The 24,797-nt window shown below is 39.8% G+C and overlaps 1 protein-coding gene across 1 annotated transcript in view; it reads right to left on the bottom strand.

Annotated features, from left to right (window-relative positions):
• Positions 1–3,448: 3,448 nt before the first annotated feature.
• The window catches only part of LOC146856836 (uncharacterized), a 32,790-nt gene continuing 11,441 nt past the window's right edge, over positions 3,449–24,797 (bottom strand). The window contains exon 3 of the mRNA XM_085646997.1: positions 3,449–3,493. Within this exon, the coding sequence (XP_085503123.1) occupies positions 3,449–3,493 (45 nt within the window). The remainder of the gene's footprint in view (positions 3,494–24,797) is intronic.

Genomic DNA, 24,797 nt, shown 5'->3' with positions numbered 1-24,797 from the left:
TTCTCTATTTAGATAGTAGAGATAAAGTCTAACTTCAGAGTGTTTCCATTGATGCTACGTCATACCATAGAATACCTCCCTTAGATTTAATTAACAGTCAAGATGATAGAGATTATCAATATAGAAATATATTAAAAATGGTATGAATTTGTTTTCCTTGTGTTGCCACTAAAATTATTTCTGCCTGTTAAAAAAATCTTATTCTTTTTATTTTCAATAAAGTACATTTTTTCATTAAAAACTATTGTTTTTTAAAAGTATATCTATGTTCTGTTAAATGCTTTGTGTATTTATTTCAAATGGAATGTTGTTGTACAAAAATTCAAATTGTAAAGGCAATATCATTGTAACTCAAGTGCAAGACTTTTGTTTTACAATGTCATATGTTGGTGGTGTATATTTTTACAATGGAGTCTAGCAAAATATTATACTACTGTAAATACATTAAACAGATCATTAAAATGTGTTATGCCTATTTATAAGTGGACCACTTATGGTAAATTGTGATAAGCAAATTTTGAGAAAATACCAGTTCCAGGAATTTTGTTTTCTTCATTCAATATTCAGTGGAGTATGTATTTGCATTTGAGTCCTTTAATTTTGGGTCCTACCATTTGTAGCTAAAGACTTCATAAATGTGATTTTTTTAAATTAACTGTGTGTACAGGATTCTCAAATTAAGTTGTGGATCTATCGAATTTCAGTTCCCATTATACACATATGAGCAGCGACACCGACCTAAGCTAAAAGTGAAATGGAAAGAAAAGGAATATCTTTTTTGGTTCTGGAAGAGAGCAGAACTGTTATGGGTCTCTGTGCCTGAAAAAGAGAGGCATGGGACAGAAACCATCGGAAAGGAAAATACTATTGTCATGAGAATTAGATTGTTGAGAATTTATTTCAGTCCACAATATCTGCCTATTCATGGGAATTTGGGTATGTGGGCTGGTATATATGCAAGGATTCTATAACTGTAGTATTCCTGTCACTAGCAATCACAGAGGCCTTCCTTTTGGGGGATTTACTACCTGGGTGCACATTGATTTAAACTGTAAAGTTCATGTATTAGATACCAGAAGCCCAGACATCTAAGAAATGCTCTTGTCATTCAAAATGGGACATTATCAATTCAGCTTTAATGCACATGCTATGGGGTGCAAGTACAATGTGGAAATGTCTACTATTTTGATGAACTATTATTACCTAGTATTCTGGCTCACGGCAGTTCACACTCCGAGTAATCAAGGCTGGCAGAGACCTCACTAATTATGAGCCTTCACACAAATTGAATAATTTCACTGATGATGAAGATCAGGCATGAGGACTTTGTGGCCCATATACACAGTTTAGAATAAATGCTCACGCCAACTAGCAATCTTGACTATCTCACTATAACTTTGGCCATGTAATGGCAGAACATATTCAGATAGTACGCCACACATCTCAGCACAAGCAACACAGGACTGGTTTTGACATGGTTAGGGCTCATCAGCCAGGTACTTGAGGCAGTTTGGGGTGGACTGTTTCCATTGGAGCATGATCAAAACTGATTTGCATATGGTTTGGTACAACCACAGGTAGCATGGTGAGTAAAATAACAGTGGACTAGGAAGTTGCCCGAGTAATTACCATTGGCTGAAATTAATTCAAGCTTTCCATCCATCACTTTTTTGTATACTCAACGTATAGAAGGTCAAGGACAAATTACTACATAATATGGGACAGAGCTAGTGGGACTTACAAAGATTACCATACTGGCAATTAGGTGAAAATTGTTTGATAAAAATCTCCTAAAGCTTCCAATGGGTGAACCAAACATCCCATTATACACGGACCTTGAACTGAGCGATATTGAAGTACTCACATGGTTGAGATGTTATATTGGGCTAAAATCTGAAGCACCCTAGAACTAAACTCATGCAAAATGCTATAAGGGATGTGCTGGACCAGCGATGAGGTGGAAACCTAGGATATCAAATCAGTGTCCTCAAATGGATGTCTGACAATATTGGAACAACAAATATTGTGCTACACAAAAATATTGATGACAAAAATATCATCTACCTAAACTTGTAATAATAAGTATAAAAATTTGGACTAAAATATCGTTCACACTAATATTGTTAAAAATAATACAAAAATATAGATTTTCATTATATATATAGTATAAAATAGTAAATCAAAAATAAATATGTGGTCATATTAAACACACACAGACACACACACACATATATGAATGTGTTTATATATGACACTATTAAAAAAATATATTTTTATTTATATACATTTTTTAGATTATTGTTTTTAATTTACTATTACATATATATATATATGAAACAAACAATATTAACACATGCACAAAACATGAAACTAAATTACTATAATAATTAGATATAAAAATATAAAATTAAAACCAATGTATCATACATATTACAACAATTTTAAATGCTATTTAAATATAAACACACTTTAATTAAACAAATTATACTAATATATATTTTAAACAATTTAAAATAGAAAAATAAAAAACACTATTACCACTCTAATCCGTGCAACAGTAGGGAAAGCATTAGAATTAAAAGGGGTAACATTTACTATCATCCCCCAGTCTGTGCAACAGTAGAAAAAGCGTTGAACTTAGGAGGGGTTAAATTAACTATTCCAACTCCAGTCTGTACAACAGTAGGGAAAACTTTGGACTTCACAGAAGTAAAACTTACAGTTCCCACTCTAGTCTGTGCAAGAGTAGGGAAAGCATTGGACTTTGGAGATGTAAAATTTACTATTCCAACTCTAGCCTGTGGAACAATAGGGACAGCATTAGACTTCAGAGGGGGTAAATGTACTATTCCCTCTCCAGTTAGTGCAACAGTAGGGAAAACATTGGAATTCAGAGAGCTAAAATGTACTATTTCCACTCCAGTCTGTGCAACAGTAGGGAAAGTACTTCACTACAAACACATATCATATTTTAATAACCCTATTAGTTGGCCAAAAATACACAACTTTTAATATAAAAATTATATATAAAACTTAACACAATTAAATAATTTACATGAGTTTTAAAAATTGTATAATACATTTTGAATTACGTTTTGAATTAATTTATCATTCAATAAGTTACAAAACTATAATCCCACTAACCTAGCAGCCCACAATTAAAATATAAATAACATTAAGGAGTATAACACAATTAACATATTTAATGATCAATTAAATATTAATTGAAAAATGAGTAATTAATTGTTGATTCATTTTAGCCTAAAAATAAGTCTCACCTTATGCCCCTACAAACACAACAGCCGGCACCTAATACGTAACAGAAAATATATATAAATTCAAACAATTTACATAATTAATTGTAAATTCAAAATTTAACAATAACCATTTACATAATTAACAATCAATTAAATAATTCAGAATACATGAATCATTAATTATTAATCAATTACTTAATTAATTTTCCATCCTGTGGCCCTACAAACCCAACAACCTGCACATAAAATATGAATTAAAATATAATTACACAATTGATATATTTATCAATTAAATATTCAATACTAAAATAAAAATGTATTAATAATACATAATTAACTTCCCATCTTGTACCACTACAAACCTCACAACCCACTGCAATACTACAAATTACTATTAAGAATTAAATCAAAAATTATAAATAACTTAAAATCACAAACTATATTTAAAAATATTGTCAACAATTACACAAAAAATATTAAACATATAAAATTAATCTATGAACTAAAATACATAAAGATAATTAAAAATTATATTTGTAGCTATATTATTGAAAGCGATATTAAAAACACAGATATTCTTGAAAACTATATTACTAACCTACAAAATCTATGTTCTTGTCAACACTATTTCTGCAGCCCAATATTTATGCCACCATATTAAAAACTCGATATTTGTGCAGCTTGATATACATAATTTGATATTTTGTCCAAATACACCTCAAACACCATAACATTATCGTGATACAGGAGCTGGATTAACTGTGAGGAGAAACAATCTTTGGCTCAGCAGGACCACAGAATTCTTTATAGTTTAGAACTTTTCATGGCAATCGCATTGTACATTAAGTACTGCATTGGTACTCTCCCAGTACCTTCATTTACTCAATCTTGAGGACAGTCACTCTTATCTGGTAACAATGCTGATTGTGTTTAATCAGAATATGTTGTGTTTATTTGTCGCATCTATGTATCAAATGCCTATAAAAAGCATTGTTGTGCATTTTGCTGAACTTTGTTAAGGTAGTCTAGAGAATATCCTAAGAGGGTGTAAATCAAACTCTTGTACCATGACTACCTTAACCGTCTTAGATTTTCTGTTTGCAGCTTGAGGATACATTGCTCCATACTAAGCATGCTTTCAAATAACAAGATTGTGAGGCACAGACCATATGATAAACAGGGAATTTGCATATATATATATGACAGCTCATCTATTTGTCTGCTTGAAATTATGTGAAAGGGAACCACCATATTATCAGTCATGAAAGAAAGAATTGGATAAAGCGGATCTTTGTATGTTATTTGCATCGTGTATAGAATGTTGATATCAGCCTAGCCAATCAGTATGCAATGCTGGTCCTGGTTACTTTGTTTTTCCCTGCAATAAACACCAAGAGATGGATGGAATGCTTGAATTAATCTCAGCCAATGGAAATTACTCAGGCCACATCACAGTCCATCATTATTTTGCACATCATGCCATCTCAGTTTGAACCCAGCAATTTGCAAGTCATTCTTGACCTTGCTTTTTGTATACTTCAGTGTTACGTCTATAAGTGGGACGAATATGCCTAGGCGCGGGTCTAATGCACACTCTGCAACAGTAACCAAGTTATACCCTGCTGATGAGCCCAAATAAGGGCCAGTCTTAGGTTACTTATGTTTTGGTTTAGGGGGACCTGGCATGACAGTTCATGTTGGGCCGTTCCCACTGATGTAGGGCCAAGACTGATTTGCATATGGCTGGGTATGGGCTGGGATATCACCCAAGTAATTAACAATGCTTGAGTTTAATTCAAGCATTCCATCCCTCATTATTTTTGTATACTTCAGTGTAACACTGTAAGTGGGATGGGTATGTCCAGACATGGGTCCCGTGCACACTGTGCCACTGGAACCAATCTATACCTGACTGATGAACCTTAATAAGGGTGAAACTGGCCTAAGGTTACTTGTGTTCCGGTTCAAGGAGGACCTGGTCTGGCAGTTCAGGCTAGACTCTTCCCATTGGAGCACGGTCAAGAATTATTTGCATATGGCTGGACCCAAACTGAACTGGTATGGTGTGAAAAATAACGATGGACTAGAATGCGGCCAAAGTAATTACCAGAGGCTGAGATTAATTCAAGCATCCCATCCATCATTTTTTATATACTTCACTTTGGTTTGCCTGCATTTTATGCTCAGAAATTTGAAGCAGAGAGTGAGACAGGGGCATGCTTTATTTCTGGGCTGGATGAGGTTAGCGAAGCCGCTGCTAGTAGCTTTACTGCCACATCATGTTGGGGACTAATAGTGTTAGTTGCCCTTCCATTGTTATGCACCCTCAACTTTTGCTATGGCCATAAATGCAAAATAAAGAAATTAGCAGTGGTTGGCCTTCTTAACGAAAGATTTTAACTACAGTAAACACTCTGAGTAGTGGACAATAATGCTGAATGAAGCCAGTCCTAGATCTTACGATATGATTCAGAAGTATTGCTTGTTAGCTTCTAGTTTACTCCTTGACTGTATCATTGTTGTAAAATATGTAATACAAATCAATAAATCGATTATGAAATTACATGAATGCCAGGAACCTACCAACCCACTCCCATGGCATTTTTAGATATACCCAACACTATCAAAGTGCTCCTTTATATTTCAGTTCTAGTCTATTCCGTACCTGTGCCAAAACAGTTAATTACTTGATTTGGCCACATTTTAATTTCTGGTGCTTATATTGGGTGCCTGTTTCATACATTCACTTGCCTTCCAATGAATATAATAATTTCGATTTTTTCCCTGAGATCCCTTCCGTGTAGTGCTTCATTTTTTGTCACCTCTTCGAAGTCCTCCTTTAGAATGGTCATTTTTTGTTTAAGTGGCAATCTATTTATTACTTAATGGTAAACAAGCCTCAATAACATGCCCAGCTAATTCAAAATATTCTATAGCACCTATTGATGGGTATTTAAGTTACAGGCCAATATCTTGGAACAATTCCCATTTAAAAGTCCACATTGAATTCATTTATCCATAGAACTATTTTATGAAAGGCCTGACTATAAGGATGTTAGATTCAGGAAGTATGACTAGGAAATTGGGATTAAGACAAAAAGTCAGTAGATTACAAAATAGTGAAAGGGTGGATAAGTATACAGAAAGATATGTTCCTATAAGCGTATTAAAAAAGGGAGGTTAAAGGAATCTTTCTCAAGGATTAATCCTAAATCATAAACTACTGAGATTAGGAATAACAAAACCACATGACACATTACAAATCTACGAGTATTGAGTATGAGTATTGTGCAATGCAATTAAGCTGGAGATGTTTATATATATTATCTACTGGCGGTCGCCAGTAGATAGTTATAGTTAGGACCGTGTTTCCATAGGAAATCCGCAACATTCTATTTGGAATAACTTTGGTGCCGGTTGATGAATCCTCGCGAAATTTTCAAAATAGGTGGGGCGCTCGGCTCCGCTCCTACCCTGAAAGTCTCTGGGGGATTCGTCAAGCGGGGGCTGAGAAAAAAGGGGGGTCCCAAAACGCGTTTTCCCCATGCAATTTTCCATAGGGACCTTAAGTCCAAGGTACAGCCCGAACGGCTGAACAGAATTACTTGAAATTTGGCAAAGAGGTAGTCCTCAGGCCAGGCATGTGCCTTTTGCATATATGGTGTCAATCTGTTCAGTAGTTCCTGAGAAAATCAAAAGTAAAATCACATACATATCTGGGCGGAGCCTAACCACACATCTCATCGTGAGATCTGGTTGGCTGTCAGTACTTCATCCAGGAAGTGTTGGCAGCCATCTTGGGACCAATATACATGATAGCACCTCATTAAAAAGCATTGCAGTTAATAGAAGGTTTTAAGACTTTAGTTACATTATAAATCATTTGTTGATGGTACCATACTCATTTTAGGAATTGTGGTGTGTTCTAAGGTGATTTTACCATGTGAAAAAGCCTTCTGCTGTGATATCACGAACCATGTTTGAGAGAAAACTATTTTCTCATACTTTTCCCACAGAGGTTTGGAAGGTGATCTATAAGCTAAACTGAGAGCATATTTTCTGTAAATTCACATTATCTTTCTCAGTCATGTAAGAATGAAGTTTGACATTCTCAGTAAAACATGTACATCCAACAAGGGCAGAGACTGTCAGTTGATTCCTTTGTGTTCTACTGCAGCTTCCCAGAGTGCTCTAAAGAACAACTAGAGCGCTAATAGTCTTACTTATAACAAAAGTATGGCACACCTGAAGCCATCTTGATTGGAATAAAGTGGTAACACTTAAAACATTTAATTTACAAAGGAACAAAATGAGGGGGTTCATTTTGCCATATAAATTATGATTAGTGCTGCAGAAAGAAAAACTAAGGCACATTTTGACTTCTGAAATCCTCTTTTATTTCATAAAAACATTCTGACATGCAGACTGAAATATGCACTTTGAATACCAGCAGCAGACTTGCCTGGTGAGCAGTAGCTTCACTACAGTGATCTAATGAGCAACTAGAGTGCTAACATTCAGAATTTATGGAAAATGTGTGACACATCTGAATGCCTTCTTGATGGAATCAAAGTAAAAAACTGAAAGTATTTCCTACTGAGGAGACTGCAGTAAATGAGGAAATTAGGAAACTTCATAACAAATAAATCTCCCAAGATGGCCACCAGAGACAAAAGAGCCCAAATGTAGCCCAAATATCACCCAGATGTAGCCCAAGTATAGCCCAATGACAGAATGTCCCAGAGTGTTCTTAAGAACAACTAGAGCGCTAACAGTCTTACTTATGACAAAAGTATGGCACACCTGAAGCCATCTTGATTGGAATAAAGTGGTAACACTTAAAACATTTAAGTTACAAAGGAACAAAATGAGGGGGTTCATTTTGCCATATAAATTATGATTAGTGCTGCAGAAAGAAAAACTAGGGCACATTTTGACTTCTGAAATCCTCTTTTATTTCATAAAAACATTCTGACATGCAGACTGAAACATGCACTTTTAATACCAGCAGCAGACATTTGTGGTGAGCAGTAGCTTTACTACAGTAATCTAATGAGCAACTAGAGTGCTAACATTCAGAATTTATGGCAAATGTGTGACATATCTGAATACCTTCTTGATGGAATCAAAGTAAAAAACTGAAAGCATTTCCTACTGAGGAGACTGCAGTAAATGAGGAAATTAGGAAACTTCATAACAAATAAATCTCCTAAAATGGCCACCAGAGACAAAAGAGCCCAAATGTAGCCCAAATATCACCCAGATGTAGCCCAATTGTAGCCCAATGACAGAAGTGTGCAAAACACTTATTTTTTGTGTATTTGCAGTTTTATATAGTGCAGACTTGTCAGGTATTGGAGTGCTTTACATGAACATTGGTTACATCACACAAGATCAAATTCATTTTGGTTGTAGACATGGGGAGATTAAGTGATTTGACCAGAATCACAGAATGTTGAGCTGAAGCAGAAACTCCAACCTGGTTCCCCAGTTGGAAATTCTGCAGCTCTGGAAGTAACACCACACCATCTCCCCTTGGATGCAACATTTAATCAAGTGGTCAACTGGATAAAAAAACTAAGATTACAAATAATTTAAAATTTCTTTGACGCTATTTGAAAACTCAGAAAATATGTCCTCATTTTAGTTTTTTAGAGCACTAACCATAATTTTGATGCAAATAAGACCCTCTCATATATGTAATTTCTAAAGGAAATGCTCTAGGCATTACAGTTTTGATTACATCAAGATGACGTCAGGCATTCCACACTTTTGTAATAAATATAGAATGTTAGCAATCTAGTTGTTTATTGGGATACTGTTGAGCGGCAGAGGCCAGGGGCACGGACTCTGAAAATTGAATGCAGGTAGGAGAGTGCAGAGGCAACAATTTGACCACACTAGGCAGGCAGGAAGGGCAGTGGCAGCACAACAGACAATGGAGGGCAGTGGAAAGGGGGGCAGGGGCAACAAACCAACAATACAGGACTGGCAAGAGAGACTGTGGCAATATAATAAACCATTGTGGGCAGAAGGAAGAGGCAGTGGTCATACAACCATACATGCCAACAGACCCGTTTCAGCCAGGAAACGTCCAATGTTTTTAAGCTCAAATGGGCTTTACTTGATCTGTTTCCTGTCTACAATCTTCTCTTTTTCAATGTAACTCAAAGGGGAAAATCAATACCCCAGTTTTATTTCAAAATCTCCCTCTTACCAAGTTCAAAATGTTCGCAAGTATGGTACATTGGATCATGGTAGGCAGGAGGAATTGGGGTAGGGACATGGACTCGGATAACAGAGGACAGGAGGGACATTGAGAGGTGCACCAAACTGACCCTACAGGGCAGGCATCAGGGTTTGCAGCAGCACAATACACCACACAGGGCATGCGGGATGGGAGTGCAGCACAACAATCCATAGAAAGCAATAGGGAGGGGACAGGACCATGCACACGGACAACAGACAACAGAGGGGAAAGAGGCAATGGTAGCTAGCTGATCATAATGGACAGACAGGAGAGAAAGCTGCAGCATAACAGACCATAAAGGGCAGGAGGGACGGATCAGGGGCATTACAATGGAACCGACAAGCCAGGACGGAGGGAATAGGGGTCTGCACATGGAAACAGAGGGCTGGGGGCAAGGGGGCAGGGCAGGAGCAGCAAGATGACCATGGAGGTAAGGCAGGATGGGCACTAGAAACAAGACACACCATGGAGAGCAACAGTGAGACTATGATGGCATACACACAGACCATGGAGGGAAGGTGGGAGGGGGTTAGGAGCAGCTAGCTGACCACACAGGGAAGGTGGCAGGGGCCATGGCAGCTCAGAAGACCATGCATGGCAAGCGGGAGGGTTAGTGGCAGCACAATGGCTATGATGGGCAAGAAGGAGGGTGCAGGGGCATGCACAAAGGACCTATGAGGATAGAAGGGAGGGTCAGGACCTGGGCACAGACAAGAGAGTTCAGGGGAAGGGGCCTCACAACAGACCGCGCAGGGCAGGCAGGAGGAGCAGTTGCAGCACAACAGACCAGGGAGGGCAGAAGGGTGTGGCAGTAAAATGGACCATGGAGGACAGGAGGAAGGGGATAGGGGCATGGCATGCGGACAGGCAGGGTGGAGGTGGCAGGGACAGGTTACAGTCATCTGACAATGCTAGGCAGGTGGTAGGGGAGTGGCAGCTCAACAGAACACTCAGAGTAGATAGGAGTGGCAGGTCCATGGAACATGGTGGTCAAAAAGGATGGAGCAGGGGCATGCACAAAGACATCGGAGGGCAGGGGGAAGGAGAATAGGGGCAGCAAGCAAAGCACAGAGGCTAAGCAGGAGGTCAATGATGGGCCATAGAATTGGGCAATGGAGGGCAGGATGAGTGGACTGGTACATCATGCTAAATGCAGGGCAGTGGCAGCACATCAGACCATGCATGGCAGGAGGGAGGAGGCTAGTCCATGGATTCAGACAACAGAGGATAGGGAGGAGGTGGATGGGGCAGCAAGCTAACTGTTCATAGAAGGAGGGTATTAGGAACTTTATTGTTTTTAAAATATGTGTCTGTGCGAACTACTTAAAATATGAACAAGTATGCAGCATAATCTCACTTTTATTCAGGAAGAAGAGGACGTTTGGGACTGTGACTCCGGGCTCACTTGGCAGAAACATCCCCTGACCCTCCACACCCCATCGCAAAATGTAATGCCCGTGAAAAGGGTAGGTGGACGCAGTGTTATATAGAACATAGTCCTGAGAGCACGATTGAAAATTAAAACTAGATATAGTATATGGTATAAACTATGCACCAAAAAGTGTGATATAAGATGAACCGGGGCGTGAAATATAATATGCAATACATTGTGCGCAATGACAGATTCATTGGAGAGCGCGAGATAGCACAGGCACTAGCGCTTGCTATGTGATATGCGCCTTGGAGTGTAATATGCACAGGGCAGTGTTGTGTAACCTAAGTAGTCTCTAAAGTTGTAATATAAAATATGTGCTGGGTAGTGTAATATTGCATATGCACTGTGACAAAGATATGGATCCCAGATTGTAATATGTATGGCATAGCGCTGTGCTTTATAACATAGGCATCGAGGAAGGCACGTTAGATGGGGCAATATAACCCGGGCGAAGGCAAGTGTGGCATGACATATTCACGGGGTGGTGTTACAGTGCACATGGGCTAGAGAGTGTCATAGCATACGCACTAGCTGGTGGAATACAACACAGAGGTGTGTGGCACTCGGCAGGCACTGGTGGGTGTAACACAGCATTGGGTTTAGCCAGGAGCACGCTGTGACTCTCAAGTGAGGTTTGTCTCCTTTCCAGAGAGTAAAATAAAAAGTATTACACATCCAGCGGTGGATGTGTGTTTTATTAACCGTGAGGTGGTTTCTTGCATAGTTTGGTCGAATTTTTGTCGAATCCCCTTTGAATGGCTTGGTGTGCATGTGTATTAAATGTGCCCGTCAATAGCTACCCATGTTTGTATAAATAAACGACAAGGGTGTCTACTTGGAGAGTACCCACCAGCGGGGGCGCCGGGATTAGGCACGGTAGGGTGTCAGACATGTCAGAGTTTCACTAGCGATGTGAATACATTCTACGTGGATTCATTGTATGCATAGTCGCCTTTTAATGAATATCCCGCAAATCGTCATGGTGATAGGTACATACGGTTTGTCCAGCATGTCCTAGGTGTTTCTATAAATATATATATTTTTTTAAAAATAAAAAACAAAAGCCAGCCCCGGGGGATGGGGTCCCCGGGGCCATAAGTGGCCTGAGGAGGGGGCAACACAGCCCCCCTCCTAAAGAATACATTTTTTTAAAAAAGGCCATGACCTGGGGGTTGGGGTCCCCGGGGCCGATTAAGGCCTTGGGGGGGCCAAATTAATTTTTTTCAACAAAAAAAATTAGGGTGCAGGCCCTGGGGGATGGGGTCCCCAGGGCTAATAAATTAGAAAAAGAAAGGGGGCCACACAGCCCTCCTTCATAAAAATAAATAAATAAAAGACCGGCATCGCGCCGGAGGCCACGCCCCCTCCTTGCAGCACTCTGCAAATGCGCCCCCTGGCCAGTTGTAAGTTGAGGAATTAATTCCCCTTCAATACTGAGGGTCCCTGAGGGCCAACTAGCCCAACAAGGATCTCCAGTATGCGCCAGGGAGCTGCGTTGCAGACAGGTGTTCTGAGGCCACACCCCTTTTTACACCTCCATGCAACGCAGCTCTGTGGCGCTTACTGGAGGTACCTAGTGGGCTAGTTTGACCCTAGGGACCCTTAGGATTCAAGGGGACTTATTCTCTCAACTCAGAACGCCCACAGGCCCTGTGGCGCATTTTTAAGTTGGGGAAATAATTCCCTTTCAATCCTGAGGGACCCTGGGGTCCAACTAGCCCACCAGGTGCTTCCAGTAAGCACCACTGCTCTGCGTTGCAGAGAGGTGGTGCAGGCCGTGCCAATTTTTACACCTCTCTGCAACGCAGCGCTGTGGCGCTTACTGGAGGTACCTAGTGGTCTAGTTGAACCCTAGGGACCCTCAGGATTCAAGGGGAATTAATCTCCCAACTTAAAACGGCTACAGGGCGTGTTTACACAGTGGGGAAGGGAGGGGACGGGGCATGAGGTGACGTGTTCAAACACACCCTGTGGTGCGTTTTAAGAGGTAGTTTTAATCCCCTGCCCTATTATATACTAGGGGCTTACAGAGGAGGTCATGCTAATCACAGGGGGACCCCAACACATAGTGTGCCCTAGTGTATGTAGGTGTTTTCACTGTATTCTGAGTGTCTTTTAACATAGCACTGGCTCTAGGACTGGTTAGTCAGACTCAGTTACCACCAGTATCCGTCTGAAAAAGTTGAGGGTACAGGATGATTTTGCAACAAGGCTTGTTTCTGCTCTTCTGTTTGTTCTTTCTGCACGTTATACTTCTTCCTGCACTTTTCTTCGTCTTTGAGGACTTCTGTTGCTTCTTTCTGCATTTCTTTTTTTTCTTTCTGTGCGTTTTTCCTTCTTTCTTCACATGTCCTATCCTATCTCTGTAGGCATAGCTAGAAATTAGTATTTAAAAAACCTTTGAAATTCACTGAAAAAAACATAGGTTTCAGGCACGTTATAGCTAGGAATTAGCATTTAAAAAACCTTAGAAATTCACAAAAAAAACCATAGGTTTCAGGGGCGTTATAGTTAGCTGGACTTTTCACTCGTACAAAACCATAGAAATTCCCCCGTTATAGTTTGTTCAGCTAACTATAACTCACGCGCCCGCAATGCACTGCTGATGACGTCACATATTACATCACTCATGACATGGTCAGTGACAGCACTCATGACATCACTGATGACATCACTGATGACATCATCCTTGTGATAGAGTGGCAGACCTCCTCTCCCCCTAATATAACCTTTGATACACACATTCAAAAATAGAAATTAACATTTTCAAAACAATGGACATACCAATACCAGTTACAACAACCTATTCAGTAATTGTAAGATCCACATCCACATCCACATCCACTCATTCACCAACAGTCCTATACAGTCACTCATAAATGTACTCACTCATCATATGTACTCATACACCTATACATCCTGTTACACAACGCCACTCATCCATAAAGTTACTCACACACATAGTCACTCATGCTAATAAAGAATCAAACATCCGTTTACCTGCATATACAGTTATACACACACCACCACACTTACTTCTACAGAAACTTACACATACTTAGTCTTTTTAACAATCACTAATAGAAACACATACTTATTCATACAGGAACTCTTTCAATCTCTCACTCTCACATATACTCACTTATATACACCAACAGTCACATATACTAGTTTAAAACATATGAACATTCAATCAAGGGTGCTGCTTTAGAAGACCTACTGTCCGATGCTGAACTAGCTGAACCGGAGTTTTTTGACATTAAAGGCCGGGTAGCTACATATAGTGCTAGGAATAGCAATACTATTATAGATTTTATATTTATCTCTCCTGGCTTGCTGCAAAATGTCATTTTTTATAATGCAATTCACGTTGCATTTAGCGATCACAATCCAGTATTACTGGAACTACGTAATACTAACCCATATCTACTCAATGATAATACAAACATAAATTTGGTACCTCCCGTGAAAATAACCGCTCAGGATCAGGGGAGACGGTTAAAATGGAATAAAATAATTCCAGAGGCATTTTATATTTCATTGAGTGATAAGGTGGGTAAGGAAATTAATAATTGCTTGGATCCACTAAGGTGGGGTGGAGATATTATCTCCTCCTTTGACTCAATCTGCCAGCAGGTGGCTGTGGACTTAACATGTAAGACAGTACATAAGGAGCAAAAACCTCATGGTTGGTTTGACCAAAAATGTTCAAAAGCCCACAGAGACCTACTGTTGGAACTGAAAAAGAGCCCTAGAGATAATGTAGAAGTGGCCAGGCTAAGGAAATGCTATAAAATGACTGTTGAGTCCCGCAAGAACGTCATAAAAAAAAACGCCTGGGACTCCCTGTATGACAAGTCTAGCCTTAAGAACAGCTCTAAATTTTGGGAAATAATTAATTTTCCACTTTTTAACGACAAGGAAAATACCCCGCTTGAATCAAATATATCTGAGCGTGACTGGCTAAATCATTTTGGGAAAATTTATGGTAATGGCCTCCCAGTAGATGTGTCTGCCCCGATTGTGAGTAATCAAGAGGAGCCCCCATTGAGATTTACTATTAAAGAAACACAAAAGGCTATCGAGGACACGGTAGCTCATAAGGCCCCCGGCCCAGACGGAGTTCCTGCTGACTTGTTTAAGGCACACCCTAACATTTGGTCCGTGGTCCTTACTAATGTATTTAACATGGTTTGTATCGACAAAAGCAGATTACCTACTTCCTGGTCACGGGCGATTATTGTCCCGATTTTCAAGAAGGGCCAGAGGGGGGACCCTAGATGTTATCGGCCCATTTCTTTATTGGATTCGTCCTTTAAAATTCTAGGGAAGGTAATTCTGTCTAGGATCTCCTCTTGGGTTACCAATAATGACATCCTGTGTAATGCACAGTATGGTTTCCGAACAGGTCGAGGCACTGAAGACCAGTGCCTGAATTTACATCTAATAGTTAGTAAATATACTGTAGCCACAAAAGGGGCAATCTACCTGGCCTTCATGGACTTGTCCACAGCTTTTCACCTAGTTAATAGGTCGAAGCTGTGGACAATGCTCCTGGAGCTGGGTTTAGATCGGGTGTTGGTGAGCTTCCTGGCGGAGCTACATAGAGACTTAACAGCGGTCATCTGCATGACTCAAGACGGGAAGTGTACCGCTGGTCTCAAGTCCGGCAGGGGAGTTCGCCAGGGGTGTATCCTGGCCCCAATGCTTTTCTCTCTATATATAAACTCACTGGGTTCCTCCTTGACGTCTGCATCCGCTGACGTTCCATGCATGAGAGGAACAGCAGTGCCGGTCTTATTATATGCTGATGATACGGTGCTGCTGTCTAGGACCCCAATAGGCTTACAACATCTGCTAAATTCTTTTGGGGATTTTATGCAAAATCTGGACCTAGTAACAAATGTAGAAAAATCGCATGTCATGGCCATAGGGAAAGGTAGGAAGAACATGAGAACCCTTTTCTGTAATGGCCTGGTAATATCGAGAGTGAAAGTATTCACCTATCTTGGTGTAGTCTTTGATGACATTGGGTCTTGGGTACCCCAAGTTGCTAATAAAGTAGCAGCCGTGAAAAGATCCTCGGCGGCTATATTAGGCTTTGCCAAAAGACTGGGTGGTAAACCAGCTGAGGCCATATTGATGATTTATAGATCTAAAACCCTAGCCATAGCAAGGTACGGGGCAGGTATTTGGGGTTATAAAGATCTAGTACCAATTCAGAGAGAATAAAACAAATTTCTCCGATCTGTTTTAGGTCTCCCCCAATCTACATCATCCTTTGCAGCTCATATGGAGCTCGGGATAGGGTATATTACGGATATTTTAAATCTGGCACCACTTTTACTCTGGATCAGAACCTGGCTGAACCCCAACCTTACATTGAACCACAAGATTATCAGAGATTGTATGGAGAGGGATGGAGCGGCAGGTATTTTGTGGTTGAATTTTATTAAAACATCTGCAGCACTTTTGGGTCGCCCTGAACTATATCTGAATCCGGAAAATCTCACTAAAGCAGATATTACATGGGTAAGAACACAATTTATAAACTTACGTGAATCAGAACGAGAAGTAAAGGAAATTACTAAGCTTACAGTTAGGTCACATTTTTTGTTGATCTCGTCTTTGTCAATCCAACCTTATCTGACTATTGTTACCAGACCCTATCACCGGTGGCTCCTAACAAAATTCAGATTTAATCAAGCTCATTTTCTGTTGGGAACTTATGAAAAGTGGTGTCTCCCAAAGGAAAACGCACCTTGTGACTGTGATATTTTTTCTGATCAGGATCAGACACATTTTGTGTTTTTCTGTTCTTTCTTTTCCATAAGTAGGAAAACGTTTATTAGACCTCTGTTAAGGGAAAAGGGGTTTGTACAGTTCAAACCTGCACTGTTTTATCTTCAATTAATGGAGACCCCTTTAGTAATGTTTGGCGTAGCCAATTTCTTGATTGCTTGTATCCGCGCTAGAAGGAAAAGACTCAAGCTGAATGTAGGCTCTGGTTTTGTAAATGTTTACCCGAGTTTTGTATGACATATCTTAAATCAATCCCCTTGTAATACATGAAATAATGGGGTTTTGTACCATGTCATATTTGCTACTAAATTTTAGTATGTGTGGATTTATATGTCACTGACTTTTTATATATTTAAAAGTTTTATCTGTATAAAATGCTTTGGAAATTTTTTAACTGTATATAACTATATAGTATACTTTTATGATTTTTAATTAATCGAATAAAGTGTTTTTGACTTGACTTGACTTGATATGTAGTTACTCATAGAGACACTATTGAGACAGTCATTCACTCACTAACACACCCATGCACACACTCATCCACCCATACAGTCCTGCACACATGCTGTCTTCAACACATACAAACAGTGAGTCACTCATTCATGCACCTATGCACTACGTAATACCCCCCACCGAACCATACAGACATCAGACACTTATACTGATACTCAAAAAACCAACTAATAACCTATATAGACACTCATGTAGCTACTCACCAACCCATGCAGCCACTTATACACAAAGTGAGAGACTGATACAGATATTTACATATTTAAACATTACTCACTAAGCCATGTATTCACTAAGATACACTTATTCAGTCAGTTATACAATCAATTTTTCAAAAATAAATCATCCATTTAGACACTTATATACCCATTTATTCTTCCATCGACCTTGAGATATACATATATAAAACATATGTAATTTTCAGAAAAACACACATTCACTGGATGATGTCATCAGTGATGTCATCAGTGATGCCATTTGAGATGTCATCAGTGATGTCATGAGTGATGTCACTGACCATGTCATGAGTGATGTAATATGTGACGTCATCAGCAGTGCATTGCGGGCACGCGAGTTATAGTTAGCTGAACTAACTATAACGGGGGAATTTCTATGGTTTTGTACGAGTGAAAAGTCCAGCTAACTATAACGCCCCTTAAACCTATGGTTTTTTCAGTGAATATATATATATATATTATCTACTGGCGGTCGCCAGTAGATAGTTATAGTTAGGACCGTGTTTCCATAGGAAATCCGCAACATTCTATTTGGAATAACTTTGGCGCCGGTTGACGAATCCTCGCAAAATTTTCAAAATAGGTGGGGCGCTCCGCTCCGCTCCTACCCTGAAAGTCTCGGGGTGAATCGCCAAGCGGGGGCCGAGAAAAAAGGGGGTCCCAAAACACGTTTTCCCCATGCATTTTTCCATAGGGACCTTTAGTCCAAGGTACAGCCCGAACGGCTGAACAGAATTACTTGAAATTTGGCAGAGAGGTAGTCCTCAGGTCAGGGAAGTGCCTTTTGCAGGTCTGGTGTCAATCTGTTCAGTAGTTCCTGAGAAAATCAAAAGTAAATTCATATATATATGTGGGCGGAGCCTAACCACACATCTCATCCTGAGATTTGATTGGCTGTCAGCACTTCATCCAAGAAGTGTTGGCAGCCATCTTGGGACCAATATACATGATAGCACCTCATTAAAAATCATTGCAGTTAATAGAAGGTTTTAAGACTTTAGTTACATTATAAATCATTTGTTGATGGTACCATACTCATTTTAGGAATTGTGGTATGTTCTAAGGTGATTTCACCATGTGAAAAAGCCTTCTGCTGGGATATCATGATGGACAGAAAAATATTTTCTCATGCTTTTCCCACAGAGGTTTGGAAGGTGATCTATAAGCTAAACTGAGAGCATATTTTCTGTAAATTCACATTATCTTTCTCAGTCATGTGAGAATGAAGTCTGACATTCTCAGTAAAACATGTACATCCAACAAGGGCAGAGACTGTCAGTTGATTCCTTTGTGTTCTACTGCAGCTTCCCAGAGTGTTCCAAAGAACAACTAGAGCGCTAACAGTCCTACTTATGGTAAACGTATGGCACACCTGAAGCCATCTTGCTTGGATTAAAGTGGTAACTCTTAAAACATTTAATTTAAAAAGGAACAAAATGAGGGGGTTCATTTTTCCATAAAAAGAATGATTAGTGCTGCAGAAAGAAAAATTAGGGCACATTTTGAGTGACTTCTCAAATCCTCTTCTATTTCATTAAACAATTCTGACATGCAGACTGAAACATGCACTTTCAATACCAGCAGCAGTTTTCCCTGGTGAGCAGTAGCTTTACTACAGTGATCTAATGAGCAAAAAGAGTGCTAACATTCTGAATTTATGGCAAATGTGTGACACATCTGAATGCCTTCTTGATGGAATCAAAGTAAAAAACTGAAATTATTTCCTACTGAGGAGACTGCAGTAAATGAGGAAATTAGGAAACTTCATAACAAATAAGTCTCCCAAGATGGCCACCAGAGACAAAAGAGCCCAAATGTAGCCCAAATATCACCCAGATGTAGCCCAAGTATAGCCCAATGACAGAATGTCCCAGAGTGTTCTTAAAAACAACTAGAGCGCTTACTGTCTTCATTATGACAAAAGTATGGCACACCTGAAGCCATCTTGATTGGAATAAACTGGTAACACTTAAAACATTTAATTTAAAAAGGAACACAATGAGGGGGTTCATTTTGCCATAGAAATTATGATTAATGCTGAAGAAAGAAAATGAGGGCACATTTTGAGTGACTTCTCAAATCCTCTTCTATTTCATTAAAAAATTCTGACATGCAGACTGAAACATGCACTTTTAATACCAGGCGCAGACTTCCATGGTGAACAGTAGTTTTACTACAGTGATCTAATGAGCAACTAGAGTGCTAACATTCAGAATTTATGACAAATGTGTGACATATCTGAATACCTTCATGATGGAATCAAAGTAAAAAACTGAAAGCATTTCCTACTGAGGAGACTGCAGTACATGAGGAAATTAGGAAACTTCATAACAAATAAATCTCCCAAAATGGCCACCGGAGACAAAAGAGTCCAAATTTAGCCCAAAATCACCCAGATGTAGCCCAAATATAGCCCAATGACAGAAGTGTGCAAAACACTTATTATTTTGTGTTTTTGCAGTGTTATATAGTGCAGACTTGTCAGGTATTGGAGTGCTTTACATGAGCATTGGTTACATCACACAAGAACAAATTCATTTTGGTTGTAGACATGGGGAGACTAAGTGATTTGACCAGAATCACAGAATGTCGAGCTGAAGCAGAAACTCCAACCTGGTCCCCAGTTGCAAAGTCTGCAGTTCTGGAAGTAACACCACATCCTCTCCCCTAAGTGCAACATTTAATCAAGTGGTCAACTGGATAAAAAAACATAAAGATAACAAATAATTGAAAAGTGCTTTGTCGCTATTTGAAAACTCAGAAAATATGTCCTTATTTTAGTCTTTTAGAGCACTAACCATAATTTTGATGCCAATAAGACCCTCTCATATATGTAATTTCTAAAGGAAATGCTCTAGGTATTACAGTTTTGATTACATCAAGATGACGTCAGGCGTTCCACACTTTTGTAATAAATATAGAATGTTAGCAATCTAGTTGTTCATTAGGATACTGTTGAGAGGCAGAGGCCAGGGGCACGGACTCTGAAAATTGAAGGCAGGTAGGAGGGTGCAAAGGCAACAATTTAACCACACTGAGCAGGCAGGAAGGGCCGTGGCAGCACAACAGACTATGGAGGGCAGTGGAAAGGGGGGCAGGGGCAACAAACCAACAATACAGGACTTGCAAGAGAGGCTGTGGCAAAGTAATAGACCATTGTGGGCAGAAGGAAGAGGCAATGGTAGTACAACCATACATGCCAACAGACCCGATTCAGCCAGGAAACGTCCAATGTTTTTAAGCTCAAATGAGCTTTATTTGATCTGTCTCCTGTCTACAATCTCCTCTTTTTCAATGTAACTCAAAGGGGAAAATCAATACCCCAGCTTTTTTTAAAAAATCCCTCTCTTACCAAGTTCAAAATGTTCGCAAGTATGGTACATTGGATCATGGAAGGAAATGGGGTAGGGACATGGACTTGGATAACAGAGGACAGGAGGGACATGGAGAGGTGCACCAAACTGACCCTGCAGGGCAGGCATCAGGGTTTGCAGCAGCACAATACACCACACAGGGCATGCGGGACGGGAGTGCAGCACAACAATCCATAGAAAGCAAGAGGGAGGGGACAGGACCATGCACATTGACAACAGAGAACAGAGGGGCAAGAGGCAATGGTAGCTAGCTGACCATAATGGACAGACAGGAGAGAAAGCTGCAGCATAACAGACCATAAAGGGCAGGAGGGACGGATCAGGGGCATTACAATGGAACAGACAAGCCAGGAGGGAGGGAGTAGGGGTCTGCACATGTAAACAGAGGGCTGGGGGCAAGGAGGCAGGGCAGGAGCAGCAAGATAGCCATGGAGGTCAGGCAGGATGGGCACTAGAAGCAAGACACACCATGAAGAGCAACAGTGAGACTGTGATGGCATACACACAGACCATGGAGGGAAGGTGGGAGGGGGTCAGGGGCAGCTAACTGACCACACAGGGAAGGTGGGAGGGGCCATGGCAGCACAGAAGACCATGCATGGCAAGTGGGAGGGTTAGTGGCAGCACAATGGCTATGATGGGCAAGAAGGAGGGTGCAGGGGCATGCACAAAGGACGATGGAGGATAGAAGGGAGGGTCAGGACCTGTGCACAGACAAGAAAGTTCAGGGGAAGGGGCCTCACAACAGACCGCACGGGGCAGGCAGGAGGAGCAGTTGCAGCACAACAGACCAGGGAGGGCAGAAGGGTGTGGCAGTACAATGGACCATGTGGACAGGAGGAAGAGGATAGGGGCATGGCATGTGGACAGGCAGGGTGGAGGTGGCAGGGACAGGTTACAGTCATCTGACAATGCTAGGCAGGTGGGAGGGGAGTGGCAGCTCAACAGAACACTCAGAGTAGATAGGAGTGGCAGGTCCATGGAACATAGTGGGCAAAAAGGATGGAGCAGGGGCATGCACAAAGACATTGGAGGGCAGGGGGAAGGAGAATAGGGGCAGCAAGCTAAGCACAGAGTTTAAGCAGGAGGTCAATGATGGGACATAGAATTGGGCAATGGAGGGCAGGAGGAGTGGACTGGTACATCATACTAAATTGAGGGCAGTGGCAGCACATCAGACCATGCATGGCAGGAGGGAGGAGGCTAGTCCATGGATTCACACAACAGAGGATAGGGAGGAGGGGGATGGGGCAGCAAGCTAACTGTTCAGAGAAGGTGGGTATTAGGAGCTTTATTACCTATATAGACACCCATGTAGCTACTCACAAACCCATGCAGCCACTTATACACACAGTGAGAGACTGATACAGATATTTACATATTTAAACATTACTCACTAAGCCATGTATTCACTATGATACACTTAATCAGTCAGTTACACAATCAATTTTTCAAAAACAAATCATCCATTTAGACCCTTATATACCCATTTATTCTTCCATCGACCTTGAGATATACATATATAAAACATATTTAATTTTCAGAAAAACACACATTCACTGGATGATGTCATCAGTGATGTCATCAGTGATGTCATTTGAGATGTCATCAGTGATGTCATGAGTGATGTCACTGACCATGTCATGAGTGATGTAATATGTGACGTCATCAGCAGTGCATTGCGGGCACGCGAGTTATAGTTAGCTGAACTAATTCCTAACTATAACGTGTGTGAAACCCATGTTTTTTTCAGTGAATTTGCAAGGTTTTTTAAATGCTATTTTTTTTTTTTTTCTTCATTTTTTTCAAACATATTTTTAATTTAATTTTTTACCTTTTATAAAGACTATGCTTAATTTTTTAAAATCATTAAATATTTATTTTATATAAATTTTTTAAAATAAACAAGTAAAATTTATTTCTAGATTATTTTTTTTTTTTTTTTTTTTTTTTTATAGTACGCGTACCGTAAGCTCACGGTAAGCGTACGGTTTACGCAACGTCCGTAATCTATCTACGCTGCTTGCGTATAGTTACGTACTTTGCGTAGCGCGCGTACTGCGCGTGGGACGCGTGCGCGCTTACGCAACACGCGCACGTTACGCGGAAGTGCCGGGAAATGACTGTTATGCGCATGCGCGCAAGCGCGTGTCTTTTTTACGCGCACGCGTACTTTTTGCCGTAAGCGTACCGTAAGCGTACCGTAAGCGTACGGTTGGTCATGTGATCATGAAACACAACTTTTGATTGGTTGAAACTACTTTCAGTTCTAGAACTCTCCTACACCACACCCATTCCCCTCATTTCTGCTTGTGATCCCTTGGGAGAAGGAGCTGGTTTGTCTTTGGGATACGATGGCAGAACAGCAGAGCTCTTCTGAGAGTGAGGCTAGCACCAGCAGCACTGTCTTGAGGCAGAGAGCGAGGAAAGTAAAGCCTTCTTATGTTTGGGATTATTTTACTTTTCCAGAAGGCCAGCAAAAGGTGAATGCACCCTTAGTTACTTGCAAGCTGTGTCAGCGTGTACTTTCTAGAGGTAATCCTGACAGGAAGTATTCCTTTGGGAATCACACCATGATGAGGCACCTCAAGGATGTACACAAAAGGACACATGCTCAACTTTTTGGAGGTAACTCTTCAGAAAGACGAGCCAGTACATCCACAGCAGCTCAGCCTGGACCATCACCTGCAGAGCTTACTCCTTCTTCTGCAGCTCAGGTGAGCCCTTCATCTGTGGGGGGAGAATCTCCTTTTGCTGGCCCTCTGGAAATGAACCCTCGATTTCGGAAGGTTGATATTCATTGCACATTTTGTAAAGCTCTAATTTGTTATAGGGAGACCAGTGTTTCCCTAGTGAATAACAAAATAGATCAGCACATTTGTAGCTTTGAATGATTTTCCCATGGTTCCTTTCCTCTGTCCCTGCATGAACACAACGGTTCTTTTAAGAGCCAACCTTATCTTTCATCTTTTTTTTACATTTTTTTTAAAAAACTTTTTTTTTTTTTTTTACCGTACGCGTACGGTAAGCGTACCTTTTTTTTTATTTTTTAAAAAAAACACTAAAAATCATTTTTCACATTACAAGGTCCTTGAGAGACTACAATTATTACTATTGACTTACCATACTCACTGAAAAAAATATTTATTCATTTGTTTTTTTAAAAAATAGTTTTTTAAATGGTTGTAGTTTACGAAAATTTTCTATATCGATCTGAAAAAAAAGAAAAAAGTATTAATATTTTTAAACCATTTTATAATACAGTACACATATTTACATTTTTTACCAAAAAATATTTTTGCCTTATTTTTGCTGTTTTCAGAATATATTGCATTTCACTATAAATTGTGAAAGCAATTGCATTCATCATTTTACAGCGGGCAAAAAAAAATAACAATCTCAAAGATTGTATTAAAAAAGCCCAGAATCTCTTCTCACTTAAACTTATCATTACAGAAATGCATATTATTCTAAAAAAATATCATCTAAAAACAATACTTTTTTCTTTAAAATACCGTCTGATATTTATTATATCTCAAATAACTCCAAAATACATCTGATTTTATTTCCTTTAGGCCAAATTGTATTTTTTTTTTTTCCCTGGAATAAATTTCCAAGGGAAAACCATTAAAATTCTAAAGTTTAATCTGTCCAGATCTCACCGATTCTCTGTAACATTTTGGTTCACAAAAATTTTTTGAATAATTTATTTAGTCCACAATAGAATTGGTTACTTTTCCACATGGCCAAATAGTAATTTTTTAAATCATTTTTGTAAAAATTTCCAATGGCAGTCCAATAGCATTCCAAAATTTAAAATGTGCAGAAGTTACCGATTATCTCTAAATTATTGGTTTTTCAAAATTGCATTAAAAATTTAAAAAGTCCACATTACAATTGGTTATCTTTCCTTTAGGCCAAATGATAATTTTA

This window comes from Triturus cristatus, chromosome 3_2 (genome assembly GCF_964204655.1).
Source record: "Triturus cristatus chromosome 3_2, aTriCri1.1, whole genome shotgun sequence".
Classification (NCBI taxonomy): domain Eukaryota; kingdom Metazoa; phylum Chordata; class Amphibia; order Caudata; family Salamandridae; genus Triturus; species Triturus cristatus.
The sequence above is the reverse complement of the archived record's forward strand: the minus strand, read 5'-3'. Positions and strand labels throughout refer to the sequence as shown.